The 12,470-nt window shown below is 41.0% G+C and overlaps 1 protein-coding gene across 3 annotated transcripts in view; it reads left to right on the top strand.

Annotated features, from left to right (window-relative positions):
• SPIRE1 (spire type actin nucleation factor 1) overlaps positions 1-12,470 on the top strand; it is a 190,787-nt gene that overhangs the window by 120,848 nt on the left and 57,469 nt on the right. For all 3 annotated transcript variants that reach the window (XM_010375678.2, XM_010375650.2, XM_030925978.1), the window contains 2 exons: positions 4,404-4,481; positions 10,285-10,449. In XM_010375678.2, the coding sequence (XP_010373980.2) occupies positions 4,404-4,481; positions 10,285-10,449 (243 nt within the window). The remainder of the gene's footprint in view (positions 1-4,403; positions 4,482-10,284; positions 10,450-12,470) is intronic.

Here is a 12,470-nt window from a genome sequence, read left to right as displayed (position 1 = left end):
GGAATGTTCAGTATGGTCTGAGCTGAATGCTGTGTTTCATCTGTATTCTGGTGTATTTCTTCTATAAAATCCAAACGATAGCTATTATTATTTGCACTTTAATATATGAGAAAATCAAACAGGATCACAGCAATTAAAAAATTTGCCCAAAGTCACGTAGCTGGAAAGTATCTGAGCTACTACAGTTTGTGCTACTGTTCAGAAAAACAAAGAAATGTGAAATTCTTGGACCATTTAAATTACCTTCAATGTTATAAAGAACAAACAGATCGTTTTTCTTAGTGGCAAAGAGTGAGGGATTTGATCAGCACAAATAAAGGTGGAGATGTAGGCAGGCCTAACAGTGACATCCTCCTGACTAGATTTAGTCAGGGATGTGTTGGAGAATAGTAAAAATTAAGGTTGGGTGGAAAAGGGGCCCTGTTTTGGTGGGCACTGAAGCAAAAGAGTTTGGATTGAATATATTTTGCTGCTTCTCACACTATTCTACCAAAGTACCCCTAAGACATAAAAGCATGAACTCATATTTGTAGACTATGAGGACATATTAAATCATAACTTTCAGTTGCAAATGACAGAAACCCACTCAAATAAGCATGGGCAGAGTAGGGGAGAGATATATTGGCTCACGTAATCGGGAAGTCTAAGGGTACAGCTAGTTTTAGGCATAGTTGGATCCAGAATCTCAAAAACTGTCATTAGGGCTGGCATGCTCCCTCCCTTCCCTCTCCAGCCCTTTCCAGGACAGTCTCTTACTACCGTCTACAGCCCTATTCTCACACTCTACCAATTTAGCAACTCTAGCAGGAAATCTTTTCTGTTAATTAGGGCAAAAAAGTCTTAGAGGAAGATTTGGGATCATATACCCACTTAGTAACCAGTCACAGTGGCCAGAAGATAGGCTGTGCTGGCTGGTCTGGGTCATGTTCTTAAGCTTGTAAATAGGAGGTGAGGTACTGGGTCAGCTCTGCTCAAACCGTATGGGATGCGTTTCTCAACAGAAGGATCTTTATCAGAGGAAGGAGCAGGAAGGGTTTCTTGACAAAATGAATGCTGTCCACTGAAGGATATATAATCTAGTACAAGTTAAAATGTCTTTGAAATAGTGGATTTTACCTTTGAAATTAATGTAAGTTTTGTCTGAGATGTCTGTTGTAATATTTTTTTAATGTTCCATGCTGTGGATTAAGTTCCCCTAGGATTTCCTTGGGGGACTCCTAGGGGTAAAATTTGAATTCAGGAGGTTTTACTGGGCATGCTTTTGGGAACACCTATAAGGGGTAAGGAAAGCAGGATTGAGCAGAGGGAAATGTTGAAATGTGATGCAGATGCAGCAGAGGCCTCAGCCGATCCCACAGGAAGCTCAGCAGCTGGGAGTGGTTCTTCAGAGATGTCCCAGATTGAAGCAAGGAGGCCTGATCTGTGTACTTCCTCACAGACCAGTGACTGGATGCGGGTTACTCTAGGGAGGATGTAACTTTGACAAAGCAGCTTCCTTTGGCCAAGGGCGGTTCCTGAGGAGGGTTAAGTAGTGAGCCTTTAGCAGACATCTCTAGCCACTAGTGGAAGAGCACGCTGTTCCTGAAACAGAGGGCAGCTTACTGCAGCTTTCATTACATTAATTCCAGGAAAATGTGTCGTGTTTGTGTGTTGTTTTATTAATATTTTGTTTTATTTTATTTTTTTGAGACAGGGTTTCTCTCTGTTGCCCAGGTGGGAGTGCAGTGGTGTGATCTTAGCTCACTTGTAGCCGCAACCTCCCAGGCTGAAGTGATTCTCCCACCTCAGCCTCCTGAGTAGCTGAGACTACAAGCAAGCACCATCATGCCTGGCTAATTTTTTGGTTTTTTGGAGAGATACGGTCTTACTATGTTGCCCAGGTTGGTCTTCACGTCCTGGCCTCAAGCAGTCCTCCTGCCTCAGCTTCCCCAAATATAGGGATCATAGGCGTGAGTCACTGCACCTGGTCTGGGATTAAAAAAAAAAAAAAAAACTCACACATACAAAAAACAGTATAGGCTTATAAAGATGAGTTTATTCATGATTTCAGCTTTTTTCATATTTTTATGGTTTATAAGCTCCTGGGTAAACAGTAATACAGTTTATTTTATTCATCCACCTATTGACTGAATGAGACACTTAAATGTAATGTGAGCCTGGGTTGAAGATTTATTTTCCTAAAATGCAGAGCGTGTGTTTGTGTGTGGCAGAGAAGATACTTCTCCCCAGCTTCCCTAGGGGATTCCGAATTTCGAGGAGAGCATAGATTTTTCTCTGAATATTACTCCCTCTTACTGAGCTTCCTCTTATTAAAGTTGGCCTGGTAAGGGCTATTAAATAGGTTTAAGTATTTAAACATGCATGGTTGAAAGTGTCTTAGTCTGCTTAATGAAGAAATATTTAGTAAGCACCTATTCTGTGCAAGGCACTATTTTGGAGATTTGTGAATCCCATCAGTGAACAAAATACAAAAAAAAAAAAAAAAAAAAAAAAAAATCCTTCTTTCCTAAAGTCTGAATCCAGCAGGAGGTGGTAGACTATAAACATATGAAATAAATCCATCCTATAGACCACTAAAAGGTAGGAGGAGATACGGGAAAAGAGGTAGGCTAGAGTAATTGCTAGTAGCTGGGGAGGGGGCTTGGAATTTGGTCAAGATAGACCCCGTTGAGAAGGTGACGTTTGCGCAAGTGTGTAACAGATGTGAGGTGATTCAATCTGGATATTTGAGATGTAAAGCATTCTAGGAAGAAGGTGGCAGCTAGTGTAAATACCCTAAGGCTGTAGTGGGAAGAAATAGTAGGAGATGAGGTAAGGTGTGGTGACTCAAGCCTATAATCCGAGTACTTTGGGAGGCTGAGGCAGGGGGATCGCAAGCCAAGGAGTTTGACACCAGCCCAGGCAATATAGTGAAACCCTATCTGAAGAAAATACAAAAATTATCCAGCCATAGGGGTGCATACCTGTAGTCTCAGTTACTTGGGATGCTAAACTGGGAGGATTACCGGAGCCCCAGGAATTTGAGGCTGCAATGAACTGTAATTGCATCAGTGCACTCCAGCCTGAACAACAGAGGAAGACCTTGTCTCTAAAAATAAATAAATAAATAAGTTTTTAAAATTAATATTTCAGACCAGGAATGGTGGCTCATGCCTGTTATCCCAGCTCTTTGGGAGGCCGAGGCGGGCAGATCACCTGAGGTCTGGAGTTCGAGACAAGCCTGACCAGCATGGAGAAACCCTGTCTGCACTAAAAATACAAAATTAGCTAGGCGTGATGGTGCATGTCTGTACTCCCAGCTACTCAGGAGGCTGAGGCAGGAGAATCAGTTGAACCGGGAGGTAGAAGTTGTAGTGAGCCGAGATTGCACCATTGCACACCAGCCTGGGCAACAAGAGCAAAACTCCATCTCAAATAAATAAATTAAATTAATAAATAAATAAATAATTCAAGTTAAGTATTCATTATTTTCATATCAGTCAAGCTAGATTTCAAACAGTGCATTTAAACAGTCTTGATCAATGTGGGGGTTAGGGGAAAATTTTTTACAAACTCAGTTTTAGTGCAAGCAGGCACATAGCTCAGCAAAAAGTAAATATATTAGGGTTGAATTACTGTAAGTAGAATTGGTGTACCATAAACTTAGAATTAATATGTGAATATATTTTAGCAACCAAGATTTTCTTAAAGTTGCAAGTGTTGAATTGATGCAGTTTGAGGCATTTTTATCAATTAAAATTTACTTATCAAATTACTTGATAAATACATATTGAACATCAGCAAGTGCCAGTGCTGATGTGGCCTCTGAAGATGGGGTTCTGCCTCATGAAGTCTAGAGGGAAGGCACTAATATGTATAAAATTACAATGTTGATAAGAGCTATAGAGGTATAATGGTGCTATAAAATTTTAAAATAGGAGGATTTTGACGTACTCAGGGAGGAAGGGAAGTCTTCTCTGAAGAATCGGTGATTCTGTTGAGTCTGATATCTGAAGGAAGAATGAAAGTAGACAATAACAGAGACCAGCCATGGGGTGAGGAGAGGAGAGCATCCGGGATCAGATTGCTTTAGAAGCCCAGGCAAAATATGATGGTGTTTAGAGTAAGGAACTTGTAGTAGAGATGAAAAGAAGAGAGCTTACGTTAAAAAAAAAAAAAAAAAAAAAAAAAAAAAAAAAAAAAAGTTGGGTTGGCAAGACCTGAGCAATCTCAGTCCATCCTCAGTAAAATGGATCCTCAGGGTTCCATTTTAATTGGCTCTAGAGTTTACAAAGCAATAGATTCTATACTGTTTCCTTCACTGACACTTGAATATATGTCTTATCTGAAGATATGTGTTAGGAATTTTAATTTGAGAAGGTAAGTTAATGAAATTTTTATGCCTGTTTTATTTTAACCTGTAGAATCTTAAGAAGATTCAAGAAATGGAAAAGAGTGATGAATCTAGCACAGACTTGGAAGAGCTGAAAAACGCTGACTGGGTAAGAGCTGGAAATGCTTTCTGATGTGTTTACTGTCTAAGAAATAGTATATATATATATATATTTTTTTTTTTGAGACAGGGTCTCATTCTGTTGCTCAAGCTGCAGTGCGATGGTGCAGTCTCGGCTCACTGCAACCCCCGCCTCCCGGGTACTGCAGCCCCCGCCTCCTGGGTTCAAGTGATTCTCCTGCCTCAGCCTCCCAAGTAGCTGAGACTTCAGGCATGTACCACCACGCCTGGCTAATTTTGTATTTTTAGAAGAGATAGGGTTTCACCATGTTGGCCAGGCTGGTCTCAAACTCCTGACCTCATGGGATCCTCCCACTTTGGCCTCCCAAAGTGCTGGGATTACAGGCATGAGCCACTGTGCCCAGCCTGTATAATGTTTTTTTAAAAATGCTACTTATTGGCCAGGCATGGTAGCTCACACCTGTAATCCCAGCACTTGGGGAGGCCAAGGCAGGAAGATTGCTGGAGCTTAGGAATTCAAGACTAGCCTGAACAACATAGTGAGACCCTATCACTAAAATGGGAGGATTTTTATTATTATTAAAAATGGTAATAATAAAAAAATTAACCAGGCTGGTGACATGTGCCTGTGGTCCCAGCTACTTGGGAGACTGAGTTAGAAGGATCACTTGAGCCCAGGAGGTTGAGGCTGAGGTTAACTATGATCACACCACTGCCCTCCAGCCTGGTCAACAGAGTGAGACCCTCTCAAAAAAAATTAAAAATGCTCTTTATTAAGGACTGTAGTATGAATTGATATATAAATATGAATGCTTAGTCTTACATTTGAGGAAATATCTATTCCCCATTTTAAAAAGCTTTCTGGTTTTATTAAAACCACCCCCAATGTCTCTGAGAGTTTTAGTGTTTTAAAAGATCAATATTTCTATTTATGTTAATACCTTAACACAGTGGTCCCCAACCTTTTTGGTACCAGAGACTGGTTTTGTGGAAGACAATTTCAAGGATTGGGGGTGGAGGGGTGGTTTCAAGATGAAACTGTTCCACCTCAGATCATCAGGCATTAGATTCTCATAAGGAGCATACAGCCTAGATCCCTCACGTGTGCAGTTCACAATAGGGTTTGTGCTCCTTTGAGAATCTAATGCCACTGCTGATCTTACAGGAGACAGAGCTCAGGCATAATGCTTGCTCATCCACCACTCGCTGTGCAGCTCAGTTCCTGACAGGCCACAGACCAGTACCAGTCAGTGGACTGGGGGTTGCAAACCCCTGCCTTAACATATTCTTATATATAAAGTTTAAGCTATGTTTTCAGGATTAAGTGTGAAACTAACGGCGTTGTACATTTATTTATCCAGTGAACAGTTATCTGGATGAGGACCCTGGGAATGCAGAATAAACAATATGGAGTCTCTCTCCCAGTAAAACTCAGTCCTAAACAGAAGACAGATTTGTAAAACAGATAATGTGGTTTATTCACGTGACATACTTTGAGTATCTACAGTTTTTCAGGCATAGTACTAAATCCTAGTGACTCCAAAAATCTCTGCTCTCATATAAACTTAGAGTTGGTAGGCATGACAGCCGTGGGGACAGAACAGTGAATGTTGCAGAGTGTGTTAGATTGTGGAAGTCCAAGGCCAGGCATGGTGGCTCACGCCTGTAATCCCAGCACTTTGGGAGGCTGAGGTGGGCGGATCACTTGAGGTCAGGAGTTCGAGACAAGCCTAGCCAACGTGGCCAGCCATGTCTACTAAAAAAGACAAAAATTAGCCGGGCATGGTGGTGCGCACCTGTAATCCCACCTACTTGGGAGGCTGAAACAGGAGAATAGCTTGAACTTGGAGGGGGAGGTTGAGGTGAGCTGAGATCGTACCACTGCACTCCAGCCTGGGCGACAGAGGGAGACTCCGTCTCAAAAAACAAAAAAGATTGTTGAAGTCCAGGTATCAGGAGGAAGGCACATTTTAGGATTCTGACTTTTTAGGTTAAGAATGCCAGATAAATCATGCCACTATCATATGAATGGGTTGCTTTTGACCTAATAGGTTTTAATTGTTTGTCACATTATTTTCTAACTGTTGTATTGAGATACGATAGATATACAGTAAGCTGCACATATGTAAAATGCGTAACTTAATAAATTTTGGCATATGTTTTGTACATATATATATATTCACCCGTGAAACCATCACCACAATCAAAATAATGAGCCTATTTATCACACCCAACGTTTCTTCATACCTTTTTATAATCCTACCTCCTGCCTCCCTCCTCCCCAGTTTCCAGGCAAGTAGTCGTGTGCTTTCTGTGACTATAGATTAGTTTGCACTTTCTAGAATTTTATATAAATGTAATCATATGGTATGTACTGTTTTGGGGGTTTAGTTTTATTTTTTTAGATGGAGTCTCTCTCTGTCGCCCAGGCTGGAGTGCAGTGGCGTAATCTCGGCTCATTGCAACCTCCACCATTTGGGTTCAAACAATTCTCCTGCCTCAGCCTCCTGAGTAGCTGGGACTACAGGTGCACACCACCACGCCCAGCTAATTTTTGTATTTTTAGTAGAGACGGGGTTTCACCATGTTGGTCAGGCTGGTGTCGTACTCCTGACCCGTGATGCACCCACCTTGGCCTCCCAAAGTGCTGGGATTACAGGCGTGAGCCTCCGCTCCCAGCTGGTATGTACTGGTTTTGGTTTGGCTTCTCTCACTCTTCATAACTGTTTTGAGATTTCATCCGTGTTGTCTGTATCCATAGAGTATTGAGAAGTATTCCATTGTGTGGATGTATCGCAGTTTATTCATCTGTTGCTGGTCATTGGGGTTGTTTCTTGTTTGCAATATTCTTAATTTATTGATAGATATCTTCAATCTATTTGGAACTTTCAAGACAAAACAAAAAATACTTGCCTACGTTGTCTTAAAAGCTGGTATTATTTGTCATTTTAGAATAAAATTGATTATTGATTTTCCTTTATGTAGAATACTTGGATAGTGTCGTTCTAGGTGTATATCGTCTTGGCCAATAAATTTTAAATTGGTTTTCCAGTCGTTGAAACCAGATAAATAACTTCCAGTGTTCAGAAGTTAGCAAACAGCTAGTATCAACTTAAAGTAAAAATTTAATTTCTTACTGTAAGCCACCTTCATTTGAAAACTAGTGTCATCCCTGACAAGAGAAGCACTAACTCCAGAGGGAGTTATATTTGGGTAGATCACCAACTTCCTCCTCACAAGACCACTAAGTGAATTACCTAGAAAGATTAGAATGAAAAGAGCAAAGAGTTGAGAGAGAATTAGAATGTCTTTAGTAGCAGATTCTAGTTTCAGAATCTTCCTAATGGGATAAGGGATAAATGATAATCTCCAGGAATGCATATGATGACAGTTATCTGTTATTTTATATAATAACTGCGACTTTAATTTCTGAAAAGTAGTATGTAAGATTTTTTAACTAAACAATTATACACACAAAACCGACTACATAACAAAGTATGGGCCAGGTATAGTGGCTCATGCCTATAATCTCAGCACTTTGGGAGGCCAAGGCGGGTGAATCACTTGAGGTCAGGAGTTCAACACCAGCCTGGCCAACATGACGAAACCTGTGTCTACTGAAAATACAAAAAATTAGCTTGGTGTAGTGGCAGGCGCCTGTAATCCCAGCTACTCAGGAGACTGAGTCTTTGCAAGAGAAACACTTGAACCCAGGAGGCATAAATTACAGTGAGCCAAGATCACACCATTGCACTCCAACATGGGGCGACAAGAGCAAGACTCCATCTCAAAACAAAAACAAAAAAGAACAAAGTGTGTTTGAATCCTTTTATAAATTATAGCAAAAACTTCTAATGTGGGTAACTGTCCCCTGTCCCCTAATTTAAAGCCCAAAGGGAGACTTTTAAAAGATGAGACAATATTTGGACTGCATCTTAAAGGAATGAGTAAGAGAAGTGTGGAAATTGGGACAAAAGCATTCCCAAGAGAGAAATACGGATATTTTAGGGATATTATTTTAGAATATCTTTAATGGCAGAATCAAAGAATCTTTTTAAATATGAATATTTTAGGAGGTATCTAATGGTACACCATAAGTACCTCAAATCCTTTTTGGAATAAGAGGATGGGAAAGGGTACGCTTTTTATATTTTTTGGTAGTTTATCATTGTCCAAACCCAACTTTTTTTTTTTTAATTATGAATCATTATTGAGGATGTTTTGAGAAATTTAATCAGTTATTTTACATAGAAGATTCTTATGAAATATATCACTTGATTTTACAGTAAATAGATTTAAGTAACTATTATGTCAATTTTTTTTTTTTTGAGATGGAATCTCACTCTGTCGTCAGGCTGGAGTGCAGTGGCGCTATCTCGGCTCATTACAACCTCCGCCTCCCAGGTTCAAGCGATTCTTCTGCCTCAGCCTCCTGAGTAGCTGGCACATGCCACCACACCTGGCTAATTTTTTGTATTTTTAGTAGAGATGGGGTTTCACCGTGTTAGCCAGGATGGTCTTAATCTCCTGACCTCATGATCCGCCCGCCTCAGCCTCCCAAAGTGCTGGGATGAGCCACTGCGCTCAGCCATGTCACTTGTTAATTTTAACGAGTTACAGGTTTTTAGCTAAATATTGTGATGGACTTCACTCAGGTAGAGACTTTGGCACATTATAGGCAGGAGAACAAAAGACTTAAAGTATAATAAGATAAATATAAATAGATTTTGTATTATTTTATGTTTTTTATTTTATTTTATTTATTTACTTATTTATTTGAGACAGAGTCTCACTCTGTTGCCCAGGCTGAAGTGCAGTGGTGCCATCTGGGCTCACTGCAACCTCTACCTCCTGGGTTCAGGCAGTTCTCCTGCCTCAGCCTCCTGAGTGGCTGCGATTATAGGCACACACCACCACACCCAGCTATTTTTTGTACTTTTAGTAGAGACAGTTTCACCATATTGGTCAGGCCGATCTCGAACTCCTGACCTCAGGTGATCCACCTGCCTTGGCCTCCCAAAGTGCTGGGATTACAGGCGTGACCCATTGCACCCAGCCTTTTTTAGTATTTTCTATGTACAGAGCACCATCCACTGATTCTGATATTCTCAACAAGTAATAAAGTACCACTTCTTTTATTGATAAGGAAACTACGGCTCAGAAAGGTGCAGCAACTTGCTCCATGTCAAATAGCTGGCAAGTGGCTGTATGTCAGTCAGCTGTGGTCACAGTAATACTGTGTAACTAACCACTACAAAATCACAGCCGCATAAAGCAAAAGCACTTACTAGCTCATGGGTCTCCAGATCCCCTATGGTAGCTCCACTTTACAGGTATCTCATCTATCCTGGGACCACAGACTAACCCAGGCTTGACATTCTCATGGCCACAATAGAAACACAAGGGACAAGCCCATTGTACATACGCTTTTGAAGCCCTTGGTCTTATCACACCCACCACTGTTCCAGTGGCCAAGCAAATCATATAGCCAAACCCAAAGTCAGGGTGTGGGAAATATCATCTCCTTTAGTGAGCAGAGTCACATAACAGCATAGACGCAGGAAAGCATGAAGAACCTGAGCCCTTAGTGAAGCCTACCACAGTGGTGGAGCTTAGGTTTAAAGCCATGTGCCTTAGCAGGTAGAGCCTGTGGATTCTCTACTTTCTTTCCACCCGTCTTTTAGTACCCAAAATCTAATTTTTAAAATAGTTTTTGGTTGGTTTACTTGTTGTTTTGTAATCCAGGCTCTTCATTTATTCTGTATGACTAACTGTTTAGAAGAAACTAGTACTTTTATTCGTTGATGTCTCTCTATCCTTGGTTCTTTCAGGCACGATTCTGGGTACAGGTGATGAGGGATTTGAGGAATGGGGTAAAACTCAAGAAGGTCCAAGAGCGACAGTACAACCCTTTGCCCATTGAATATCAGCTCACCCCTTATGAGATGCTAATGGATGACATTCGCTGCAAAAGATACACCTTGCGAAAAGTGATGGTAAGTAACCAAACTGTCAGGCGGGGCGTGGTACCTCACTCCTGTAATCCCAGCATTTTGGGAGGTCGAGGTGGGTGGATCACCTGAGGTCAGGAGTTCAAGACCAGCCTGACCAACATGGTGAATCCCCGTCTCTACCAAAAAATACAAAAATTAGTTGGGCGTGGTGGTGCACGCCTGTAGTTCCAGCTACTTGGGAGGCTGAGGCAGGAGAATTGCTGGATCCCAGAAGGTGGAGGTTGCAGCGACCCAAGATCGAGCCACTGCACTCCAGCCTGGGCGACAGAGTGAGACCCTGTCTCAGAAAAGAAAAACAAAAAACTATTAATGGACTCAAATGGTTATTCATCCATAATTGCATTTGTTGAAAATAATTTTAATATTAAATTTTAAAAATTTATTTATTTTTATACAAGTAATACTTGATCATTGTAGAAAATTTGGAAAGCATATTAAGCTTAAAGAAGGAAAGTTACGAACATATAATTCCATAACCCAGAGAGAAATTTTGTTAACATGTTGATCAATAACCTTTAGCCTTGTTTCTATGCACTTTATTTGGGCATACTGAGTTCATATAGAATGTTTTGTTTTATTACTGGTTGTTTTGCTTAACATATCGTGATTATTTTTTCCATGTCATTATATATTCAACATTATTTCTAAATGGCTGTATCTTTTCTAGCTTATAGCTATTCTGGAGTTTATTAAACAAATCACCTTGTGTCCCTTTATAAGCAACATATCTTGGGTATCCTTGTATGTAAGTCTTTTTAAATGTCCACCATGAAATCCTTAAGTTCCTAGATGTGGAACATCTAGTTCATTAGCAAATTCTGACAGCTCTCCCTTTAAAATATATCCTGATTCTGACCACTTCTCTCCATCTCCACTTGAGAGATTTTTTTTTTTTTTTTGAGACAGGGTCTTGCTCTGTCACCCAGGCTAAAGTGCAGTGGCACGATCTCAGCTTCATTGTAGCCTCAACTTCCCAGGTTCCAGTGATCCTCCCACCTCAGCCTCCTGAGTAGCTGGGACCACAGGTGTGTGCCACCACACCCAGCTAGTGTTTTTTGTATTTTTTGTAGAGACAGAGTTTCGCCATGTTGCCCAAGCTGGTCTCAAATTCCTGACTGAGCTCAAGTAATCCACCTGCCTCCGCCTCCCAAAGTGCTGGGATTATAGGCATGAGCCATGGCACGTGGCCAAAATATCTTCTATTCCAAGCCACCATCATCTCTAATTCATCAGACTGTGACAGTAACCTCTAAGTGGCCTTCCTGCTTTCACCCTTGCCCCTTTCAATCTGTTTTTCCCAAAAACAACCAAGTAGGCTTCTTAAGTAAAAAATATGGTCATGTCATTGCTCTACTCAGAACCTTCCACTGGCTTTTCATCACACTTGGAAGAAATTCCATGTCCTTACCGTGGCTGGCACAGCCCACACGGCTGGATCCAGGTTACCTCTCAGACCTCATCTTCTGCTGTGCTTCCCTGCAGGGTTCTTCTTGTTAGCCACCCTGGTCTCTGCCAGTGTCTCAGCAGTGCCTAGTGTGCTCCTGTAACACAGCCTTTGCCTTGGATATTCCTTCTGTCAGGAACTCTGCTCTCCCACGTAGCCACATAATTTGCCTCTTTACTTTTCAGGCCTGTGCTCAAGTTTTCCCTCATTGGAAAAGTCTTCTCCATCTCTTTACTCTCGTGTTTCACTAGCAGACATTGCCATATATTTCCAGATTTATTGTCTGTCTCCCTCACAAAGACAAGAACTTAGTTATTCTCACTGTTTATCCCCTTTGACAAGAACATGGGCCTGACATGCAACCAAATACTGAATACTGTGCTCAATAAATAGTTATGGGATGGATTAATGAATTCTATCCACATTTTTTAGGAAATTTAATCAAAGTTATTTTATGTTAGAAGGTTCTTATGAAACATCACTTGGTTTTTTGTTTTTTATTTTTGAGACAGTCTCACTCTTTTTGCCCAGGCTGAAGTGCGGTGGCGTGACCTTGGCT

Source organism: Rhinopithecus roxellana, chromosome 21 (genome assembly GCF_007565055.1).
Source record: "Rhinopithecus roxellana isolate Shanxi Qingling chromosome 21, ASM756505v1, whole genome shotgun sequence".
NCBI lineage: Eukaryota > Metazoa > Chordata > Mammalia > Primates > Cercopithecidae > Rhinopithecus > Rhinopithecus roxellana.
The sequence above is the reverse complement of the archived record's forward strand: the minus strand, read 5'-3'. Positions and strand labels throughout refer to the sequence as shown.